Source organism: Electrophorus electricus, chromosome 4 (assembly GCF_041902795.1).
Source record: "Electrophorus electricus isolate QZ-2024a chromosome 4, ASM4190279v1, whole genome shotgun sequence".
Taxonomy (NCBI): domain Eukaryota; kingdom Metazoa; phylum Chordata; class Actinopteri; order Gymnotiformes; family Gymnotidae; genus Electrophorus; species Electrophorus electricus.
The window spans coordinates 36,618,330-36,641,372 of NC_137500.1; the positions used below are offsets into that span (position 1 = coordinate 36,618,330).

At 45.9% G+C, this 23,043-nt stretch overlaps 1 protein-coding gene across 2 annotated transcripts in view; it reads left to right on the forward strand.

Moving 5' to 3' along the window:
* The window catches only part of fign (fidgetin), a 44,211-nt gene extending 36,021 nt beyond the window's left edge, over positions 1-8,190 (forward strand). For both annotated transcript variants that reach the window (XM_081713574.1, XM_035535873.2), the window contains one exon: positions 205-8,190. In XM_081713574.1, the coding sequence (XP_081569700.1) occupies positions 213-2,390 (2,178 nt within the window). In that variant the 5' untranslated portion in view covers positions 205-212 and the 3' untranslated portion in view covers positions 2,391-8,190. The remainder of the gene's footprint in view (positions 1-204) is intronic.
* Positions 8,191-23,043: the final 14,853 nt, after the last annotated feature.

Here is a 23,043-nt window from a genome sequence, read left to right on the forward strand (position 1 = left end):
ATGTAATATTTTTTTTGTGTTGTTCTTGCTGTTTTTTCATCCCCCTCTTTCTGTTTAAAAGCAATCATGTATTGGATCATTGATTCTGCCGAGTTTCACAAAAAAAGAGGCCTTTGCTGATCCTGTGCTCTCCGAACATTATTCATCAAGTTTTTGACATTGGTGTTTTTGTGTTTGTTTGTTTGTTTTTGGGGGGGTGTTTAGGTTTAAAGATGCAGTGGACCCCAGAGCATGCACAGTGGGCGGAGCAGCACTTCGACATCTCCTCCACCACTCGCTCCCCCGCCCATAAGGCCGAGGCGTACCGCGGGCACCTGCAGCGGACCTACCAGTACGCGTGGGCCAACGACGACATCTCCGCCCTGACCGCGTCGAACCTCCTGAAGAAATACGCCGAGAAGTACTCGGGCATCCTGGAGGGACCGAGTGAGAGGGCGCTGCTCTGCTCATACTCGGAGGGCGGCCCGGGGCTCCTGAATGGCCGCAAGTCGGAAGGCGAGGCGTGGCAGGAGGGGATCTACCCGGTGAACTGCGCTGCTGACGTGCTGTCCGCCGGCAAGGCGGTGGTGCCCGCTGCCCTTCCCCCGGCGGAAGGCGCGGCCAGCGTGGGCAGCTCGGCAGGGGTGGCCAGCAGCCTGAGCGAGCCCAGCTACTCCAGCAGCGGCTGCGGGAGCCACACGCCCGCCGCCCTGCACTCGGGGATCCCCTCTCAGGAATTCGCCGGCGGCTACAATGGCACATACCTGCACACCACCTACAGCGGCGGGCAGAGCACCCCAGGTCTTGCCTCCCCACACCCCTCACCTCTGCACAGCAGCGGCCTCCTCCAACCAGCCCCGCCTCCCCCTCCACCTCCCCCGACGCTCGTGCCGAGCTACAACGCAGGCTCGCCCAACCTGTCTGGCTACAACTATCCTGCTGGCTATCCCCCCCAGGCCGCCGTTGCTCCGGGCTACAGCCCCGGGGGAGCCCATCCTCCCTCCGCCTACCTGCCCTCGGGCATTGCGGCTCCCACCCCGCTGCCCCCCTCCACCCTCCCCGGCTACTCCTACCAGTCCCACAGCCACGCGCCGATCGCACCCACGCCTTTGAACGGCAGCTCGGCCAACTCGCTGAAAAGGAAAGCGTTTTACATGGCGGGGCAGGGAGACATGGACTCCGGTTATGGAAATTTCAGCTACAGCCAGCAGCGCTCCACTCAAAGCCCCATGTACAGGCTGCCAGATAACAGCATCGCTGACTCCAGCAGAGGCAACGGATTTGACAGAAGCGCTGACGCCTCGGCTCTTCCGTTTAAGCCCACCAAGCAGGCCATGTCCTCCGAGCCGCAGCGCAAGTTCAGCGGCCAGCCGAGCAGGGCCATCACCCCTCCGTCCTACAGCTCCTCCAAAGGCTCCGTGCGGCCAGGTGAGCCGTTCGGCAAGTTCGGCGAGCACGGCGACGAGCAACAGCACCACCTGGCCCACCCGAGCGGACACCCGGCCGAGGAGCAGCTGAAGAACAGCGACGCGGCGCTGGTGGAGATGGTCAGCACCGAGGTCCTGCAGCAGATGCCGCCCGTGGACTGGGGCGACATCGCCGGCCTGGAACTGGCCAAGGCCACCATCAAGGAGGAGGTGCTGTGGCCCATCCTGAGGCCGGACATGTTCAGTGGCCTGGCGCCGTTACCCCGCACCGTACTGTTCTTCGGGCCGCAGGGCACGGGCCGGACTCTGCTGGCACGCTGCGTGGCCAGCCAGCTGGGCGCCGCCTTCCTGCAGCTCAGCGCGTCGGCGCTCGTCACCAAGTGGCTGGCCGAGGGCGAGAAGGTGGTGCAGGCCTCCTTCCTTGTGGCCCGCTGCCGGCAGCCGTCGGTGGTGTTCGTCAGCGACGTGGAGCTGCTGCTTTCGCCGCAGCTGGCCGAGGAGAGCTCCGCCAACCGGATCCGCAGTGAGCTGCTCCTGCAGCTGGACGGCGTGCTCGGCTCGCCCGAGGAACACGTCCTGGTCATCTGCTCCACCAGCAAGCCCGAGGAGATCGACGAGGCCGTGCGGAGGTACTTCGTGAAGAGGTTGCTCATCCCGCTGCCGGACAGCACCGCCCGGCACCAGCTCATCAGCCAGGTGCTGTCTCAGCACAACTACTGCCTCAGCGACAAAGAGGTGACGTTGTTGGTCCAGCGGACCGAGGGCTTCTCGGGCCTTGACGTGGTCCGGCTCTGCCAGGAGGCCATTGTCGGACCATTGCACAGCATGGCCAGTGCCGACCTCTCCACGATGATGCCAGGCCAGGTGAGGCCAATCTCGTACCAAGACTTTGAGAATGTCTTTTGCAAAGTCCAGCCCAGCATATCGCAGAAAGAACTGGACACGTACATTGAGTGGAATAAAATGTTTGGCTGTAGCCAGTGAGGGGGGGCGGGGGGGTTGGGGGGGGGGGCAGGGCATCATGGGGCGACCTTTCCTGCTCTAAGGGGAGGATACAATTCAGAATTCTTTGGGTGAGACGTGCGCTTTTGAAGGGTGGTTTTTGCAGACGCTAGTGACCCTTAAAAAGGAGCAGTAAGGACACTCCGATAGACATGTATGATGCATAGCTATGCTTAAGTCCATGCCTGGCCCTTTGCACATAGTCAGACAGAGAGACCCTCCACTCCTAGACTCGACACCACTGAAGCCAAGAGTCACTTACTGAGGTGCACTGTCACAGAGATGACCCCCGAGGACAAACTCCGTTAAGTGTGTAAATAACATTCTGCTGTTTTCGAGATTCTGTTGCTATCAAGTGCCTAAAGTGGTGCTTTATTATTTTATATTTTGATTGGTTTGCCTCACAATCTACATTGGTGGCATGTGCTAATATAGAAAGCTTTAACCTGAGACTAAAACAGACGTGTTCTGCTTTTTTGTCAATTCTGTCAAAAGAAAAAAGGAAAAACCAACAACAAAATTCCTCAACTGAGTCTGATCTGCAGACCCTGAGCATGCAGGAGAAAGCTGTTGTGGGATTTGTAATCTGGACCTTAATTTATAGACTTCATTTGCGTTTGATTTTCTTCAAAAACTCAGGAAAGTGATTGTGATTTGTACAGTACCTCAAAAGATTGTGTCAAAGCACTACATACTGCAGTTACCATTTGCATTTGGGTTTTCATTTGCATTAGATAAAAAGGTTCGCCTCAGTTGGTTAAGAAATGGCAAGGATTTGACTATGAATGTAACCAGAGCATTTCTGGAATGTTTGGGAAAAAAAAGAAAAGTTGAGGACTTTTTTTTTTCTTTCCTGTTCATCTTTTTCCTTCTTTTTTTTCACCCCCTAAATCTTGAAGAAAATGTTCCTGTGGTGAGTACTGCTTGAAGTAGAAAGCGGAAGTATGAAGAATTCTGAATTGTGTTCCGGTATCAGTTACAGCAACCCTGTCCTCATGCATAGCACAGTACTGACTCTGTAGTGTGAGCTCTTGTTAGATACGGACACGGTCTTTGTGCTGATGAGGTTTGTTTGAAGCCTTAGCCGCAAAGGACGAGATGCAGTGGACCACTATATTTGTATTTTGTAAAACTCATCGACGAACAGACTATTTGTGTACGTGTCTCTCCTTGTGGATCAGCAAAGACGGACATGTGGTGGGAGAACCAAAACGTACACAGAAAGCCCACCAGATATTCTCTTCAGCAGTCCAAATGCCTTTATGTTCCCGTATTGTTTTTGACTGTCCTGCTGCTGTGTGTCATCTGTGTAACAATCCTGACAGATCCTGTGTACCCTGTGTTCTTTTCCTACCTCAGTCTATTGCCGTTTCCTCTGCGAGCAGAAATTTAAGGTCGGCTTGGTGCGCTAACCTCTTCGGGCTCAACCCGGCTAGCAAGCCTGCTTAGAGAACTAGCCGCTTTCTTTCCTCCAGTCGAAAGGATCATCATTTGCTGCTCTGACACACCTGTGCAATCGTTCTGCTCACAGCACGTCGGGCACACCAGCCCCTCTGTACACACGGCCCGTGGGTTTTGTGTAGCACTCTGAGGGCGACGTTCTCCTGTCACCGGGCTTCTCTTCTGGTGGCAGCTAGTAGTTGCTCTTTTTTTTTTCCCCGCCGCTAACACTCAGCAGCTAGTCGTGTGCTTGGGCAGTAGCGCAGGGGGTTGAGGAGGCTTGCATATATTTACTGCACGTGAGGAGGAAGTAAGAGAAAGCCTCATGTTTTGAATGTATGTTTTTTGTTGTTTTGTTTTGGGGTTTTTTTTGTTTGGTTTTTTTTTTTGGTGTGTTTGTTTTGCTCACTTGTTTGCTTTTGCCTTTTTTTGCTGTTGTTGTTGTTGTTGGTGGTGATGTTTTTGGTTTGGTTTTTTTTCCTTGTTTTTTTCCGGGTTCGTTTGTTTACCCCGAGCATTTCGAGTTTGTCGTCTACTGAAGCACTAGCAGAGCGGTATGAGGCTGCCGGTGGAGGGCACTGAGACCCGCTGATGCTCTCTGAAGGACACCACCATCTGCCTTCTGCATCTCTGATACTCACGGGCCCTTACTGTTCCTCATCGCCATCACAGCCAAAACGCCACATGTCCTTTGGTGTTCGCTCCAATGTGCGTTCCTTCGGCACTGCAACCCTCCGCCACCCAGCACCACCCCCCACGTTGACAGGCGCTTGATTAGCCGCCGGATCCGCCAGTTCCTCCGCTCCATGTATATATGGCTCACGTCCCCTTATTATACGGTCTACATACATTTGGTCCTGTTTACGGTGTAAAGCAGCAGTTGGTGTACCATTTTTGCGTTCATGGAGTGATGTATGCACAACAGACTGAGGCGCCAAGCATGGTGTCATTGGTGTCTCTCCAGTAGATAACCTTTGGGTTTGATCCGGCCTGTAATTACATATTTTTGCTCTCATCTCGAAAAATAAGAAAATGTTAATGCGCAATTTGTCAAATGCACTTTTCACATTTTGAGTTAAAGCCCATCACACTGAAGCATCCTCTCCTGGCACCAAAGCAATCTCTGCCATTTTACTTCATCAATCCAAAACAAAAGCCTCTGTTTGACTGGCTTCTAAAAGTACATATAGCATACAACAGCAATTTTGCTTATGGTATTTTAATGGTGCAGACCTCAGCGTTCAAAATAATGTTATGTGTATACTTAAGCCAAATAGCACTCAGTCATATCGGGAATGACATCCCTCCATGTCATTATTTGTAACAGGCTAGAAGAGGACCACTGTGCTATGGAAGTGACCATTAGTGTTCACTTACATATGTCCCTGGTGAAAATTGGGAAGAATTGTCTTAGAACTTATTGTGTAAGCCCTTTATCACTGGTGAAGTCACTGGGAACAAATCTTTAGTTTAGGACTGCGTTAAGTGAAAAACGTAACTCTGAAGTACAAAAAAAGGTTTCAAGCACAGCCTTTTCTTCCTCCGAATAGGAACAAATACCCCAAATCACTTGAATCTTGCTTTTTGGATTTTGTTTTGCTTGCTGAGTGTGTTCCATTCCCCGTGTTCCTCAGCACTGTTCCAGATGTTGCTGTTGTGTCTGTTTTATATTCAAACATTGTTCTCTAAAACCATTTCTACCTCATTGCTACATACATACGTGTAGTACTTTATGTTCTGTTCTCTTTTTTGTTTTCAGTGTCATGTATTTGTATAAAAGAGGAAAAAAAAGAAAAAAGTAGAAAAACCTAAAAGTAGAAAAAAACCCTCCGCTTGTCCTTGAACCCGAGCAGTCTACCTCAGAAAGACTGTCCCTACACTGAGCAGTTTAGTAGCTGCACAAATAATCAGGCACACCAGTGTGTTGAGGCAAAGATATTGCACACTTACTTAAGATACAGACATAACTTTGAAACTCTGTGTACGTACATCTACATACACAACCACAATAGGTAAAGATATTGTGGACTGTATAGGTCTTCTCCAAGGTCTCTTAATGCAGATTCAGTTTTTGGATTATAATAAATCGCTTTACTCCTTTGTGAATTGTAGTGTGCATGTGAATGTGTGTGCACTTATTATTAAGTGTGTAAGTGTGCATTTTTATATTTGAAAATTCTATATGAAATGTAACTACATTTCATATACTGTATTTGTACACGAGATACACTTGCACATATGTGTACTTAATGTACATTTGCTATTGATATAACATTTTGAAACACACCACATACATGTTTATATGTGTGTGTATGTACAATATTGCCATAACTGCAGTCAACGTAAATGTATTTTCATGTATTCATAGGGACAAAGGACAATAAAAGATCATTAAAATGTTTTTTGAAATGGCAGTGTGTGCTTTTTTTCTACTGCATACCAGAAACATCAACATTTTTTAATGAGACTTGTGTCTGTAATTAGAACATTAAGACTGTGTTCCCCGTTCATTTAATGTGTTGAGCTTATTTAAATGTAACTCAATGCTACAGTGCTGAGGCATGAGAGAGATGAAATTCTTGAGAAAGACCTATACACTGCACAATCATTAAAAGAAATCCATTTGTTTTTACTGAACCTCTCTCAGAACAATTTAACTTCACTTTTCTCCAAAATCATGTATTTACTGTTGTGATAGTGAAACTGGGGAATAAAAAACAGCTGCGCTGTCATGTTTTTACAAGAGCAAAATGTTCATGCTGTAAAATTTCTTTTAATGCTGTCTATTTGCCATTAAAAATCAGCAGTAAATGTCTAGTGCATGCATACATATGTGCACACACATTGGGCTACAGTCAAGAACAAAAGCACTGAATGCTTATCGGTTGTTCATCGGGTGATGCTAACTGCGTAAGTCAACAGTCCAGTAGCTAATTAGGAGGAGCAGACAATCACGTTTACATTTGCCCGGTCATTTACATCAAACCTGCACAATGTCAAGAGTGGAGACGAGAGGCAGTACTTTTTTTTTTTCCAGTGGGCATATAGAAGTACAGTAGTCATAGATACATGGCACCCTGCTAATATGAAACTTTCTAAAGAAGGGGGTCTCAGTTATGTATTTGTAATATAATGGGCGGAGAGGCTTTAGCCTTATGGTCTAAAAACAGCCATAATGTGTAAGACTATGGGTCTGAGCCAAACTTATACCATTCCACTACTGCAACTATTGTGTGTGTGTGTGTGTGTGTGTGTATGTATGTGTGTGTGTGTGTGTAATATGTCATTTAAAGTCACATACACATGAAAAAGTATAAAGATTGTTAAGTTATAATAAAGTATTTTAGATGAGATTACATACAATTATTTCATCCATTTGTTTATTTGGTCTTAAAGACATTTCCTTTCACATGTCTAGAGAGCTCAGAAGTTCAGTGTAGTTTACTTATACTGTCAATTGCTTTAGTGTGAAGCATTCTAGTGGAGAAGAATTCCTTTCAGTGGCTTATTGGCTGTTGGTTACTGCGTCTAAGCAGTCTGCGGAAGCAGGGAGTGCAGTATACTTTCCTTTCGAACATAGCAGCTCAGTTCACACTTTGTTCTCCTAAATTCCCCGGGTACCTTTAACATATTCAAACGGCTGTTCAGTGTTATCTTTCCTCCTGTAAAGTGACCCTTATTGCTTTTCCCAAAACCCTTTCCTGTAGATCTTAAATACAGTTTGCATTATTCCAGGTTTATAAAATCTACTTTGGTCTCATTGTGAATAAGACATTAATGCTCCGGATTTTCCACGTGGAAGGCATAATTATGTAGCTGATGGTTTATGCGTGGGATGCTTCTGTACAATTAACATTGGGAACTGGGTGCATTTGGTGCCATCGCCATTTCATTTGTGATCAACTGTGTGTCATTTCCACGGCTGTGCACATTAAAAGAAGCCTTTCCTAATGGATGCAATTCAGCAGGGTTCCCCTTAGAGACACCGCCAACACACTCCAACAGAATCGCAAAGACAAAGGTTAGATCAGAGCCGCAGATGAAGGGGCGATGGTGGCGGTTTTTTCTTTCCTTTTCTTTTGTCAAGGTGTCTCCTCCTATATTTGTCATTTCTGTCTGAGGTCCTTAAATATAGCGGACGTGTAAGAACATACATTGCTCAAACACTTTTGGGGATGGATGCAAAAACGTATGTTTATAATGAATTATATGGGCTTGTATATGTAACACACAACTTCAACGCGTGCTCAATATTTATGGAATACAAATGTACTTTTTCCTCTTCGTCTGGCTGACTGTTTTTCTTTTCATTTCTAATGACTGGACGAGCAGCACAGTATTTATTAAATGTCAGTAATTCCTGATCTGCTCCTGAGTGCACAGTGTCTGTACCTTTCTTCGCCATGGGTCTCTCCTGCTACGCCATGTGCTGACTCATTCAGCATTTGCTCCTGATTGACAGGCTTTCAGAGCATCAGAGAAGACGGGTCATTTATAGCACAACAGAGGTGACATAGAAAGGCATGCTGAAGGCATTTTTTCTGTGTGTAGGAGTAAATACATTACAAGGTCACATTTAGGTTGCATAGTCTAAGGGTCAATAAAATACTTCGGTGTTCGCGCGTGCATGTGTGTGTGTGTGTGTGTGTGTATGGCAAAATAGTTGTGATCAATTTAAAATGTAAATCTTATTTGATTGAGGAATAATGTGATATTGTTATCAACAGGTTTTGTTATCTAGAGTAACTTGATTATTAATCATTCGTTTCCTACTAGCTTGAAGTCCAGCTCCCCCTCTGTTTGCTGCTGGGATTGCCACATGGAGCAAAACTTTATTTGGCAGGGTTTGCGTTTAGCTAAGGAGCTGTATATTCTGAACCTCAGATATCATGGTTAGATGGTATAATGAGGATTACTCTGAACAGTCTCTGTAATACTTAAGAAATTAGACTTTTTACACACACACAAAACTCTCGTTCTCTCTCTCTCTCTCTCTCTCTTTATATATATATATATATATATATATATATATATATATATATATATATATATATATATATATACACATATATACATACAGCGAGAGAGTTCTGTACAGACACAAAGATTACTTCTGTTCCTTTTTTATTTATTATCTGATTTGTTTCCATGTTTGTGTATACTTTGTGTGTGTGTGTGTGTGTGTGTGTGTGTGTGTGTGTGTGTGTGTGTGGTCTATAAATGGACCTTTGTGTTTCATTCTATTTTTGAACAAAAGCAATTTACCAACTGCAAAAAATAAAAAAAATCCACTACTGATAAGAAAAGAGGGAAAATAAAGTTGTGTCAAACAAATTACACTCGAGTTATTAGCGCCTAGTTTGTAAATATCAAAGATCCACTTGTCCCAGTGTACGCATCCTCATTAGCATTCTGATGAAAGTCGAGTGGATGTGTGTGAACTCGGGGGTTATCTGCGACGCCACAGTGCCTAGTGCCCACATCATACACACATACACACACACATGCTGTTACACACATCGCACCGTTCAAGAGGATGAGCCACAGACCTCTCTCAAATCACTTCCTTCATAACAATTAAAATATGCAAAGTGATAATTTTCCTTAAGTAGCCTTAAATGTGCAATCTATTTAAATGTGAGGGAAATTGCCTAAAGCTTGGGATGAGCGAGAGAGGGAGAGGGAGACAGAGAAAAAAAGAATAAATTATGCAAATAGCAGAAAGGACTCTTGAAAGCCTAATTTTTCTATAATAAGCATACTGTTTCATTTAATTTTTTGCCTCTTATTAAAAGTGACAGTTCTTTTGCACTGTCTGATGGCTATATCTGACACAAGCTGGTGGAAATGACTGCTGGCCTAAACGCTAAAGCATTTTCGCTAGCTTTTAGATGATGGTTACATTCACAAAGTAATTATGCGGCAGAGAGTCTAGAAATAAGCTTTAATTACATAGTAATCGCCTCTGATGGACACTGGGAAGTGTGAACACTGCCAGACTGCAATCCATCAATGCCAAACCCCTGGCCACTTTTAATTCTCCCTCATTTGCATCATAACCTCCGCACCAAGTTGCACAAATGCTGTTAAATGTTAATAGGACCTGTCTCTCTACTCCAAATGAATGCTTAAGCTATTCCCCCACTCTCCGCCTTTTCCTCATCCCTCTCTTTTCCGTCTCCATCGCTCCACTCCCCCGCCCTCCCGCGCGCTCTCTCTTTCTCTCTTTCTCTCCACCCCTCCATCTCGCGGTCAGCCCTCATCTCATCACCCTCTCAAGCCCATCTCCGAGGGGAGGCCGCGCATAGTGGGCACTGTATGTGCTAACTGGGGGGCACTATGCTCCGTTTTTATCCCACTACTCCTAACAAGCCACGCACACAATCCTGCGTGTAAGTGTCTTGTGTGCGTGCGTGTGCGCGTGCGTGCGCGTGAGTGCGTGTGCGTGTGAGTGTGAGTGCGCGTGCGTGTGCGCGTGCGTGCGTGTGAGTGTGTGTGTTTGAAACAGAGAGAGTGAGAGACATGTGTAGTATATGAGACAGCCAGACAGAGACTGTTCATTTATTCCATTTCGGGCTTTTTTAATTTTATTTTCTGTGTCACACAATGCAATCCATCCACATTGTTCTATTGTGAGGCCCTCGAGGGATGTCTAATGCCTGTCTCGGAGGACGGGGACAGAGGCCGGCCTTTATTGATTGCAGATTGTGACTGCTGCAGCCTGTCCTGCGAATATATTCACAAGCCCTCTCATTCTCTCCGTTTAAAACCCATACGTCTCATTATCTGTCTACCACCAGTAAACAATACCTATTATTACTGTGAATGGTGCACTAACAGGCTCTGCTATTTTTTGTTATTCCAACTTGCAGCAGGTTTTGGTTTCCCTGATAAAAGCAGGCAGCGAGTTTAACGTGCTTTCATCTTTCTCTTGTTCTCTCATTTTCTCAGACTCACTCACTCACTTGTCGTGAGGTGTTACCTGATTATTTTAATGAGATTTCATTCTGTGTATAGAATTCGCCTCCGACATTCTGCTGCAAATCTGCTGGAGAAAAAAAAAAGAGGTAAATATAAACAACTCACCGTTCCATAACAACAAACCTTGGCAGACAGTGAGAAAAGTTGGAGAATTATATATGCCTTCCACTCCTGTACACCTCTACAACCACCTACAAAAACAGGGCAGTGTGCTGAACAAAATTTGGAATATATATTGTAAATTATATACACAGACACACAGACACACACACACACTGTGTGTGTGTGTGTGTGTGTATATATATATATATATATATATATATATATATATATATATATATATAATTTATTTATTTGTAATGTGTTGCATCTCAAAATGATTGTATATGTATGTAAATCCAAAGAGAAAACACATTCACATCACACCCGGAGAGAGAGAGAGAGAGAGATGGAGAGAATGAGCCCACATGCAGGAACAACTAGCCTGGTTCATCTGCGCATTTAGAAATGCATTTAAAGCTCCCAAAATAATCAATAGTGAACAGTGGCTCTGAAACCCTCCTCACTGATGCAGCAGGAGTGAGAGGCCACTGGGGCTGCTGTCTGGCTTCAGGCACGACTCACTGACTACGTGTGTGTGTGTGTGTGTGTGTGTGTGTGTGTGTGTGTGTGTGTGTGTGTGTGTGTGTGTATGTGTGTGTGTGCGTGTGTGTGAGACTGAGGCCTCCAGCCAAGCCGGCACTACCCACCTCCAATTAGCGCTTAGCTGTGCTGCATAAAGTTCTAAAACACACAACTTTTACACCTCCCTCCATCTGTCCATCACGGAGGAGGAGAGGCGTCTGAGCGAGGGTCACAGGGTCAGACTGCTCAGGTTTTAGAAAGATGGGAATGGTGGGGGGGCGAGGGAGTGGGGGGGTCAGGGAAGAGCGGAAGGGATTTTAATGTATCACCTACCGTCTACCTGGCTGCTGCTAAGGGTCAGTGTGTTATTTCTCCCCATTTCACCACAGAAATGGAGCATTCCACTCCTCCCACCCTTCTCACTCTCTTTCCCTCTCTCTCTACCTTCTCTCTCTCTCTTTCTTATATATCCGTCTACCTGATAACGAGCATGCAGCCGTATGGTTCAGAGGTCATCTCCCACCACTTCTTTTAGCCTGTATTTACACCACATTTTGGAATGGGGGAAAGCATACGAGCCATGAAAATTTTACCCCAACACCACCCTCCAATCCACCCCCACCGCCACCATCAAATGGAACTTTCTAGACCATCATCCCTCATTGGCTCCACATTTTCACAAAGTGGCCAAAGTGTCATGTAGTTACCCTTTACCATGGTGAGAGCCAGCGCTGAGACCACTTTAATGATGTGCTGATCACAGCTGATACCTGTACTTCTGCCACTGTGCAATAAATATCCTCATTAATGTCAAGAAACCAAAGAATGGGCTGTTATTTAAAAGTTATGTCTTAATAATCCCTCTTTTTTCTTGATCTGAGTGGTGACACAATTTTCTATTCTAATTTGGTGGCAATTATCCTTTTTGAATCAATCCAAGTAACATTTTAATTACAACAATAAATTAAGACGTCAGAGTAGTACGGCACTAACACTGACAGTTTGGTTTTCTCATTAATACCTTAATTACTATTTGGAAATCCCTAATTGACTGTGATACTTAGCACTTCTTTTTATTGTAGGTCATCTCAAATATAGAAACGGGTCTAGCAAAGAGTCACGGTAGCTTTGGTTATTGTTTTTACCCCTTTTTAATTATTCTTTTCTGTTGTCAGTGGTTAAAATGCCACAGATGACATGCTGCACTCATGTTTCTTAACCCCGAACAGAAAACACACACACACAGTCAAAGCAGAGGGCAATAATTTGAAACATATAGCATCAGTCCCTGAATTTGATCTCTCTTCCCCTCAGCAAGCCTCTTCCATAACATCATTATCGATGGTGGATCTGTGGGCTTGTCTGACAGCCGCACGTTAGCCAGGCTCGGGGGAAATGCAAATTGATTCCTCGTCTGAAGTGGCATTTTTGAAGCCCCTGACACATTCGGCGCTGTGTCATTTTAGGCCTACTGAGCAGACTCACAGGGAAATGTCAGACTATATCTCTGTGTGTGTGTGTGTTTGCTGAGATGATCGCACCATTAAACAGGGAGCCCTGATATGAGAAGTTTTATTGCGCACGCCTCACACATTCTCATGTGCTCTGCACACACACACATGTGTTAAGTACATTTTTGCCAGAACTTTTACTACGAATTAAAAAAATATATATATTTTTTGGAAGTATAGGCATAATACAGCAAAAGACTTTTTTTTGTTATCCTAAGAACACAGACACTCTTAAAGTAATATGTTACTTGAAGGCTTCTAAAAAGAGAAAGGATGTCATTCACTAATACTGACGAGGGACTTTTATGTTGCTGTTACATTTAAAAAACATTTCCCTCAACCACTTTATTGCAGCCAAGGTACATTTTTCTGATGGCAGCCCATGCTAGTTGTAGGTCATGTGGATAGCACTATCACCAGCAAGGTACCTCTGTATGCATCTTAATTGAGGGTTTTGCAGAAATGAGTGAGTCTGGTTTATGAATTATTACAAGTCTATAATTTATTGACACAAAATGTGTAATTATCATCGACTATTGACCTTGCTTGGTCTTTTTTCTTTTGGGGGGGTAGAGGGAGGGGGCACTCTTTCTTCACCCCGAGCTTTTGCTCAAGTACTTATGACACTGTACATAATGCATTTTTACCTCTTATAAAAATGTGCCTGCTCCTAGAAACTCATGTTAAAGATCCAGGTCAAAGTTGTTATATATGAAAATAACCATTTAATCCTACTTTTATTTGTGTATCAGTGGTCTCTTCATTCTCCATTCTGTTCTGAAAAGGTGCCAAAAACCCCCATACAGACAATTTTTATCTTCATCGTCTGTCTACAAGTCCTACCACAGGTGAATGGATGTAGTTTAAAAAGGCGACATATTGTGGCTATGCTGATAGACCTTGTCTTAGAGTAGCAGGTGCAAACAAAAGCACTACTACAGGGAACAGAGTATTCTCTGTGTCTGTTCTGTCGGTGTGATAGAGTGAGGGGAGAATTAGGTGTAAGACTAAAAAGACTTTTTTTTAAAGAGGAAGGCAGAGGGAAATAGTGCCAAAATAAAAGCAAGCAGATGGGTAAAACGAAGGTCAAATTCAGTGAAGAAGTTCGTCAAAATGTGGGGACATGAGCAATCTGTAGAGTGTTAGTGGCCTTTTGCTGGACAAGCCGGGAAACATTTTAAAATTACAAGGGAAAAAAAGAGACTAGCAAGGGAATAAAACTGAGCGAGCCGCCAACACTGGACCAGGAATGACTGCCTGAAGTGATTTTGCTTCTTTGTTCCCACTCTACTTTCCTCCCCCTCTCTCTCACTCTCCTCTGTATCCCACACTCCCTCTCTTCCTCTCACCTTCACTCTCTCTCCCATTTCATTCCTCCTCTCCTTCCCTTGGCTTCCCGATTTCCTTTTTCCTATTTCCCTTATCCTTTTATCCTTTTGCACCTCTCTCTCTCTCTCTCTCTCTCTCTCTCTCTCTCTCTCTCTCTCTCTCTCTCCCATCCACCCTCTTCAGTCTGTTTTTTTTTTTTTTTTTTTTTTTTTTGCACTCACGCATGGATGGTTGCCAGATGAAGAGGAGAAGTGGATCTGGATGTAATGATTTCACAAACGGTTCCTGTTAAGCTCAATCATAACTCTGTTATGACTGATTCAGCTCCGGGCCTCTTTATACGACACAAATGAAGTCGTCCATCTTCTCCTGTATTGAGTCATCAATTTCCCTCGGCGATAAGCCTCGTTCGCAGCACCTAATCATCTGTCTGCTTGGTGCTGTCTCGTGGCCTGATCAAATGGCGCTTTTGAATACTGCTACAACAAGCGTGACAATCGAAGTCATCCATTAAGACTGAGGGGCTTCTATTATGGCTTGTGCTCACGTAGAGGTCCAGACTTCTCTTTGTACATGAACCGCTGGGCCGTAGTGTGTAGATCACCCAGTGGAGTTGTGTCTTTATTGATTACAGACACTTCCACGCTGAATTCCCCACTCAGAGTGAAGAGAGGATTTATTTTTTGGCTTGTCAAAATGCCCAGAGAGCTACTGCAAAGTGTGCGCTACAGGTGCGGCTTCACACGCACGCACACACATGCGTACACACTCTCTCTCTCTCTCACACACACACACGCACTCAGAAATGCACGCATGAACATACACTTGTTTTCATTTACTGGCAGGGCAACAAAACCAAGCCACTGGTTTCTTTGATGCACCTATATAGACAATGATTAAAAATAAAGGATGTAATAGCTAACACATAGGTATGACCCTTTCACTGACCACAACAAAAAGGTTTGTGGCCAAGTAGATATTGTGTATATAAAATACACTTGGGTACAAACACGTTCTGTACTATAATGATATTTAGATTTAGGGTTGCAATAATTGGTATTATATATTAATATTCTGAAAAGACAACACTGTTTCTGAGCAACTGTCAAAGGAATTTAAGAACCTGCGGAAGGTCCAGAGAGGTGATTGTGGTGTGACTGGTGTGAATAAGGTGATTGAGAAGAAAGGTCCCAAGAGATACGCAATCAAAGGGATCAAAGGGAATCAGGTGATCAGGAGGAAAGATCGAGAGAGAGGTGATTTGGGGGAATCAGGTGATCAGAAGGAAAGATCCTTAGAGAAAGGCAATTGTGGGGATCAGTGGGAATCAAATGATCATGATGGAATGTCCTGAGAGAGAGGTAATCCGGTACTCAGTAGGGAAGGCCCTGAGAGAGGCGATCAGGGAGGAAATGTTGCCTTTGCAATTCTCCAGGCTGTACCACAAATTAAGTTCACTTTTATTGAATCTAAGTGGGGAATAGCAGAGAAGCACGGAGTCTTCCGCAACCCCCCACCCCAAGCCAGCCGGCCCCTTTCCCAACTCCCCAGGCCCGTAAATCTACGCTGAACCGTTTTGTTTACCGTCAAACTTTCCCCATGAGCACAGAGGCCAGTGTTGTGCCGGGGCTTTCCAGGGCTGTAAAGTGGCAGCAAAGCGATCGTTACTCACTGTTCCGGAGCAGCAGGAGTCGGCGGTTGGTTGATATTTTCCCCATGCTTTTCATTAATTGAGTATTGATGGGGATTGGAGAGCTATTATGTGCCATTGATCTCTAGTTAGTTATGCGGTTCCCTGCTGCATGAACACGGGCTGACAGAGGAACACTGGAAATGGGATGTTTAATGTTCACTATGTAATTCAATATTATGGAACTGATGTTATTACCGATGTCTGCCAGAAAAAGGGGGGAAAAATCTTGCTCACTTATCTGCCTGAATCCAGCTACGTCTAAATAGATTCTATCCTGTTCTATTCTGATCGTACTTTCTCGTCATGAAATGTTCCCATTCATGAATGATGAATATATATTTTTAGAAATACCAAAGCGAGACTATGTGATCTCAAGTTCAGCAAATTCCCACTCCAGCCCTCAAATGGTTACCTCCTAGAACTCTTTAGAATGTCCTTTGCTTAATTCTTTCAGCAACCAGGCAGGAATCTGTAGGGAAACACACTATCATGGAGTTGATCCAGGGGCTCGTATTTACAAGAACTCTATGCCTGGTTATTAAGTGGAAGACTTAGAACCATATTCATGCTATTTAAATGTTTGTGCTCTTCCGTGTTGAGCATTGCTGATGAATTGCAGATGAGTTAAAACATGATGATACAGATTCATCTAAAGTAGGAGGAGTGTGTATAGTTATGGAAAAATGTGCCGTTTCAATCCATATATGCAAATGCAGGGCTTCTCATCAGTAGTGATTATGTATTATTTGGATGTAGGTGTGGGGAGGAGAGCGAAAAAACTGGTTCTTTCTGCTGGTGGGTAAAATCTATTGATTGAAAATTCACACAGCTCTGAAGTGATAAATATTCATTACAGAATCTGATTTTGAAATGGTGATCAACATTCGGATGGATCGCTTTCCTTGCCTCACTGTCGATGGGCTCGGGCTCAACTCGCCCACAGCTTTACAGAGCTTTTACCTTTGCTCCTTATTTCTAGCCACTCGGCCGAGAGAGTGTGTCGAGTGTCTTCCGTGTGTTTCGGGAAGCACCGAACAGTTAAACCGCCCCCGCCCCCGATCCGTGGCGAGGACATCTTATGACAGACACTAATAAGATCCTTCTCCCCTTGCAAGATTCAAAGTGAAAGACTCCCTCAATCCACGCAGGCACATTCAAAGGCCGGCAGCTCGCTCCACTTCATTATCATTCCCAGGTTATCCACAGCCAAGCGAATCTGGAGCGCAAATGAATTAGTGAGAATTAAGGAGCCTCACTGCCCTGAACCCTCTCCAAATCTCTGCTAAGATGAAAGGTACACAGCCGCGGTCTCGAGCGCACCGGAGGCTCCTGGGGCTTGAGCTCCTTCCCGGGACCTCGACATCTCCTCCCTCCCTCTTCGCCTCCTCGCCGTCCTCTCTGGTGCTGCGGCGACGGCGCAGGCAGTTAATGTTGCCTAGCGTCTGCTGACCGCGGGGCTGGGCCATGGGGGAGAGTGGGCCTTTTATGCGGGGCGGCAGGACCACACCTCCGATCACCGCCGATTAATTACAGAGCAGGAGGCGCGGAGGTGGTGGCGGCCGCGGGTCCGCTCCACCTCTCCCCGCCGCCTGCCCGCCCTCCTGGTCGTCCGGCCGGCCCGCCTCGCTCCCATCCCGGCCCCTGTCAGTCGCTGTTCAATTTGGGTTCTCAGGGTAGCCCGTGGCCTCTTCTGTTCTGCAGTCTCAGATGGAACTGTCACCTAATGCACAGAGACCTTTTATACAAACCACATGCCTTCTTCTGGCCGAGAAAACACACCAGCGCACAATTATGCCGTGTTTCTTAAGTGTTTTCTCTTTATGTGCAGTTGCATGCGAATGACTGGAGATTTCCTTTGTCCTGCATGAAGTAAGCCGAGTATTTTGATTTTTTTTTGCTGCATTTCGTGCTTCAGCTTCTGAACAATAGCACTGACCTTGGGACATGACTGGCTTGTCATCGAAAAAAAAAGAAAAAAATCATACTCCAAAAAAAGAGGCTCTCCAGCGCGTGTGCTGTGCTATGCCCTCAATGTATAGATTCTCTTGCCGTTTTGTCTTGTTGCCAGCTGCAGATGTCATGCGTGCATGCAACTTTTTGTCTCTGTCAGGCAGAATAAAGCGGGGGGCCGAGGGGGGGTGCACCCAAGAAAGTGTCTGGATCTTTTTCCCCTCCTCGCCCTCATTGCGGCCCCCTCTGTCTCTCTCTGCTGCTAGCCCAGCTTGGCAACAGACTGCTGCATCGGCCTTTCTGCCTGAGCTCATTCACCATCACGCGCTGCCCTTGTGCTGGACATCACATGACCAGTCAACCCCCTGAGGAGCGCTCGAGTTTCAGCCTCAGTGTTTCAACATCCCCTGGTCCACTCCCGCGACAACGCACAGGACATCTGCCTGTCTGAGAGAGAGAGAGAGAGAGAGAGAGAGAGAGAGAGAGAGAGAGAGAGCGAGCGAGCCACTCACCGGCGTCTCTGTCCATCTGTCAGTGGATCATATTGTCCTGTCACATCATCCACAGCTTATTATACCATCCAAAACAACCGGAGAGAGAGAGGTTGAGGAAGGGAAAGGTTTCAATGGATTTCAGATGCAGTTTTGTTTTTGCCAGTTTGCCCTGCAGATACATGTAACGGGTTTTAACGGGTTTCTCCACCAATGTTTATGCTGTAATGATTATCGCATAATCTAATTATGTCTGCATTCCACAAACCCCTGGCCGGTCGATGAGAGGCGCAGTAATCGATAAAGAGGAATTTGCATAAAAATCTATTTTGCAGCCTCTGCGGTGGATGGCAGGTGAGCGCTCTTGGGATGGCCATCCCTCTGGCTCACGGGCCTGGGGCAGCCGAGGTGAACTGTCCTGACCCCTCCCCCATAGCCCCCAGCCCTTCAAGTCTGGAATTTATTCTCTCATAAGAGATTTCTACTGAAACTGCTGATAACTGGATGTGCTCATTACAGGTCATTATTGTTGATGTTTATGCTGTGGAGCCAGCCCACTCAATTCTTTAACAGCCTGTGCTTGCGAAACAAAATTACACAGACTATCCCAGCAAGCACCCACAACACATCACGTTCCTAGTATAGTAGAGTAAAAGCTACTTCCTGAACCTTGCTCTGCTTTGCACGGGGGGGGTGTTTTCTGATTGCATACGTGTGTGTGTGTGTGTACGTGCGTGTATGTGCATATGCCTGTATATGTGCATGCTTGCATGCGTGCATGCATGCTGGTGTGCGTATGTATGCGTGCGCGTGCGTGCAGACTCCAGGACAGTTCCAAAGGCATCCTCGCAGGGCTGGCTCCTGGCTGGAAGCCACGGCGCACGTTGCCGTGCGGGTCCCCTGCTCCGGCTGCTCCGAACCTCCTGCTCAGAGCGCGAGGTGAAGGGGAAACGATCACACTCTCCTTGTCAGCTGCAAGGGTAATTACTGCTGGCTGAAATTACTCAACATTTGTTTATTAGCTCCCCAGAGCCCACTGTAAATAGATTGTCCGTTATAGTCGGATCGCATTAGAGCGTGAGCCGCTCCTCGGAAAGGCCCCCCTGCCTCCTGTTCGCTGGGAGCCATTCGGCTGCTGCTCACTTATTGAGCACCCGGCAACCGGCGGCCATGTTCAACATGATTGCTTTCCATTAGCCGCGTTGGATCTAATACGTCATCCCGTGCTCTTAAATTGCCACAGCGCATCACCTTCATTAGGAGCAGCAGACTGGGCCCGAGAAAGACCCGGCTAAAGCAGATTAGCGAGAAAGGCGTGTGCCTTGCGAGACGAGCGCAGGCCACGTTCAGATAAGGGAGAATTCTCCGTAAATGTTTAGCGCAGCTTCAAAGACCGCAGCAATGGGGAAAAAAGGTTATATGGGTTGTGCATCAACTGCTGTCCTCAAGCAAGTCTTTGTCAATTCTAATCTTGCCGCGACTCAAGGATCAGGCCTGGTGTTTCTAGTTAGCAGAGATTCCTACATATTTTCTGTCAGTTAATGGTCACGGGTGCTCGGGAAGAAGCCGTGCGCCTGTGCGCCGGGTGATGGAGGGGCGAGAGGAGCCAAGGTCCGTGCCTGCATTCATTTTGTTGGATAGTTCCTGTCAAAGATGACATTCTGAAACACTTGACCCACAAAAATGAATTCTCGGCCAGAGCCCCAGCGACAGCGGCGGCCAATTCATTCTCCCGAAACGTGTGGAGATAAAAAGCAGGGGAATGCAATAGTGCTATCAAAGGAAGAGCGAGTGGGGGGGGGGGGAGTAAATCTGTGTTTGAAGGTGTGAAAGCCATACATAAGTAGCGCTTTGTAGGGAAATGGCCGGAGCAGCAGAGACAAACTGATACGTTTCCAGGTTGATGATGAAGAGGGGGGGATATTGTTGGCGTTTATGGAGGGAGACATTTAGCTGTGAAAACGCACTAAAACATGTGTAGTGGAGTTGGTGACAGGTTGAGATGTGCTGCATGGAAGGCAGACTAATAAAAGTCCACCTCTCTCTCTCTCTCTCTCTCTCTCTCTCTCTCTCTCTCTCTCTCTCCCTGCCCCATCCCTCCTCGCGCCTCCTGTATGGCTCTAATAACAGCCACCACTGCACAGCCTGTGTGCAAATAGGGGCTCGGAGATGCCAGGCATTCATCACCGCCCTCCTGAGCCACATTACGCCATCCTAATAGCCACTCTCCGCTTCATTATGATATTAATTTTCAGCGTTTTCTGAAGTGATTTCATCTGTAATGTCACAGAGCCTTGCTGCTTTGGAGGCAACCTGTTTTCACCTCCCGACTATATGACTGTTCTTTACAGTCGCCCCCTGTATGCTGCTCCAGGGGGGGAGGCCCGATAATACAGTCTCGACAAATCTGCTGCACTTCTCCCTTCCACATCCTCAGTGACTCCCTCTCTCCTTCTTTCCATCCTCCCATCCATGCCCCCCCCCCCCCCCACACACACACACACACACACATACACACTTATATCTTCACCTCCCCTCCTCTCCTCTCTCCTCTCAAGAGTCTGGGCAGTCCTGCCAACTCTATGCTCATCTGACCAGATCAGCAGATGGTCAGCTACGCTCGGGGTCTGAGGAACACGTTACAACGCAAACATTAGATGTCATTTTGCATTTTTAAATACACCCCACCCTTCTGGCCCACCCACTGCCGACCCCCACCTGCAGAATGTCAGAGGCAGATAGCGAGGAGGAGCAGTCATGGGTGCACAGCCCTCTATAATAGATTTATTTTGAAATGCCATCTTACAAAGAGCATGTGGGAACCTCTGCTAAATGAGGACAGATAAGCAAATCAGGAGCAGTCATGTGTTTGACTATAGGTGGCTTTACAGAATACACAAGTAGCCATTTTTACACTGTGTTATCTATTGTGGCGCAGTAATTTCACATTCATATGCCTGAATGTGTATGTTAATTTGGGGGGTTAATGTTAAACCCATCTTTTAGAGATTGCAGTTGGTTTATTTTTGGCTTGATATACAAGTGGTTATGAGCTACTAATAGATAAAAAAGAGAAAAGGTTTTAGTGGTACCAAAATGAAAAATCTGATATTTTTTTATGTCAAGTATGAAGCATGAGTGTCCGTCATGTAGTTATATGTGTGCGTTCAGTGCATATGCGTGTGTGTGTGTGTGTGGAGGGGGGTGTGTTGCCCTCATTCAGAAGGCCAGCTGGGATGTTTCAGTGAATTCTGTCAGCGCTGCAGCCAGTCAGGTGCTTGTTTTCTTCTTTTCTTTCTTACACTTCACAACACTTGACACGGTGACCTTTTCCTTACCAAATAACCCCTTCATTTCATCAAATCAAAAACATTAAATATATAGATATTTTGAAATAATAAAAACTATGACTATTTTTTAATCTTGCATCTGTCTAGTTGCCTCTGAATTCAAACATGCGGGTCATGTTTGCAACACATGCAGCCAAACCTGCCAAAATATCAGCCTGCTTTGACAAGCTTCACAGCTTCCAGTGTTTCGGTAATAATGTAGATCACAGTGTCTTTCATAGGCACATCCTAAAACCTCAAATGAGAAATTGATGACAAGCAACAGAAAGGTCTGCAGGATCCCCATTATTCTGGAGCTGTTTCACAGGCCTCTGCACTTAAAATAACACTACATATAAAAGAATGTAAGAACAACAGTAGTCAGAGTCAAATGAACAGGGTAGTGAGAGGGGGAAAAACTCATCTTTTCTAAAAGCCCGGTGTGTGTGTGTGCGTGTGTGTGTGTGAGAGAGAGAGAAAGAGAGAGGTGGATGTAAGGTGTGCGTGCCCAGGTTGGCCGTCCTATGGCAGAACAGCCGTCACTCTCTGTAAGAAATTCCATTCATCTAACGAGACTCCTCCGAGTACAGGCGAGAGCAGCGGGTGTGTGGCACGCACGCGCCACAATGATAATTGCCTTTAAAGACAGAGAAGAGGAGAAGAGAGCAGAGAGGAAAGAAGATAAGAGATACGCACTGAAGAACCTATTAGGCTGAGGGAGGGGCCCTGGGCCACCGAGGCTGTTGGGATAAATAGTCATGAAATGAGAAGTTTCTATGGATTGAAGTTTGAGAGCAATACTCTGGGAGAGGCCAGCAGGCCAGACCAAATAATCCTTGACTTAGAGTCCCATTCGGAATCCCATATTAGCTACAGAGATTCTAATGTAAATATACCATTACGCTGTCATTACAGTGATCAGGCCGTGTGCCGAACAGGTCAGCGCAGCCACTGTTAATTTTGCGGGCAAAAGCGTTTTTTTCACTCTCTCCCACTCCCTTGAAATGTTAATAACTTTCTATTAGTTAATGTACCGTGACTAAAATTCAAATTAGACATAATTTATTTTAATATCTGTGACTAGCTAGCCTGACCATTTAGCAATGGTCTCCAGCAGAATACAAGATTGTAAATTGGAGTAATTTGCATTAGATGGCTGAGACACGCCTTGTCTTTGGATTTAGCCGCTGTGAAGTCAAAAATGATTCATTTCTGTTCCATGAGGTACAAGTGTTCTGAATTGAATAAAGCCAACCGCCACCTTTAATATACGTTGTTATGAGAGCT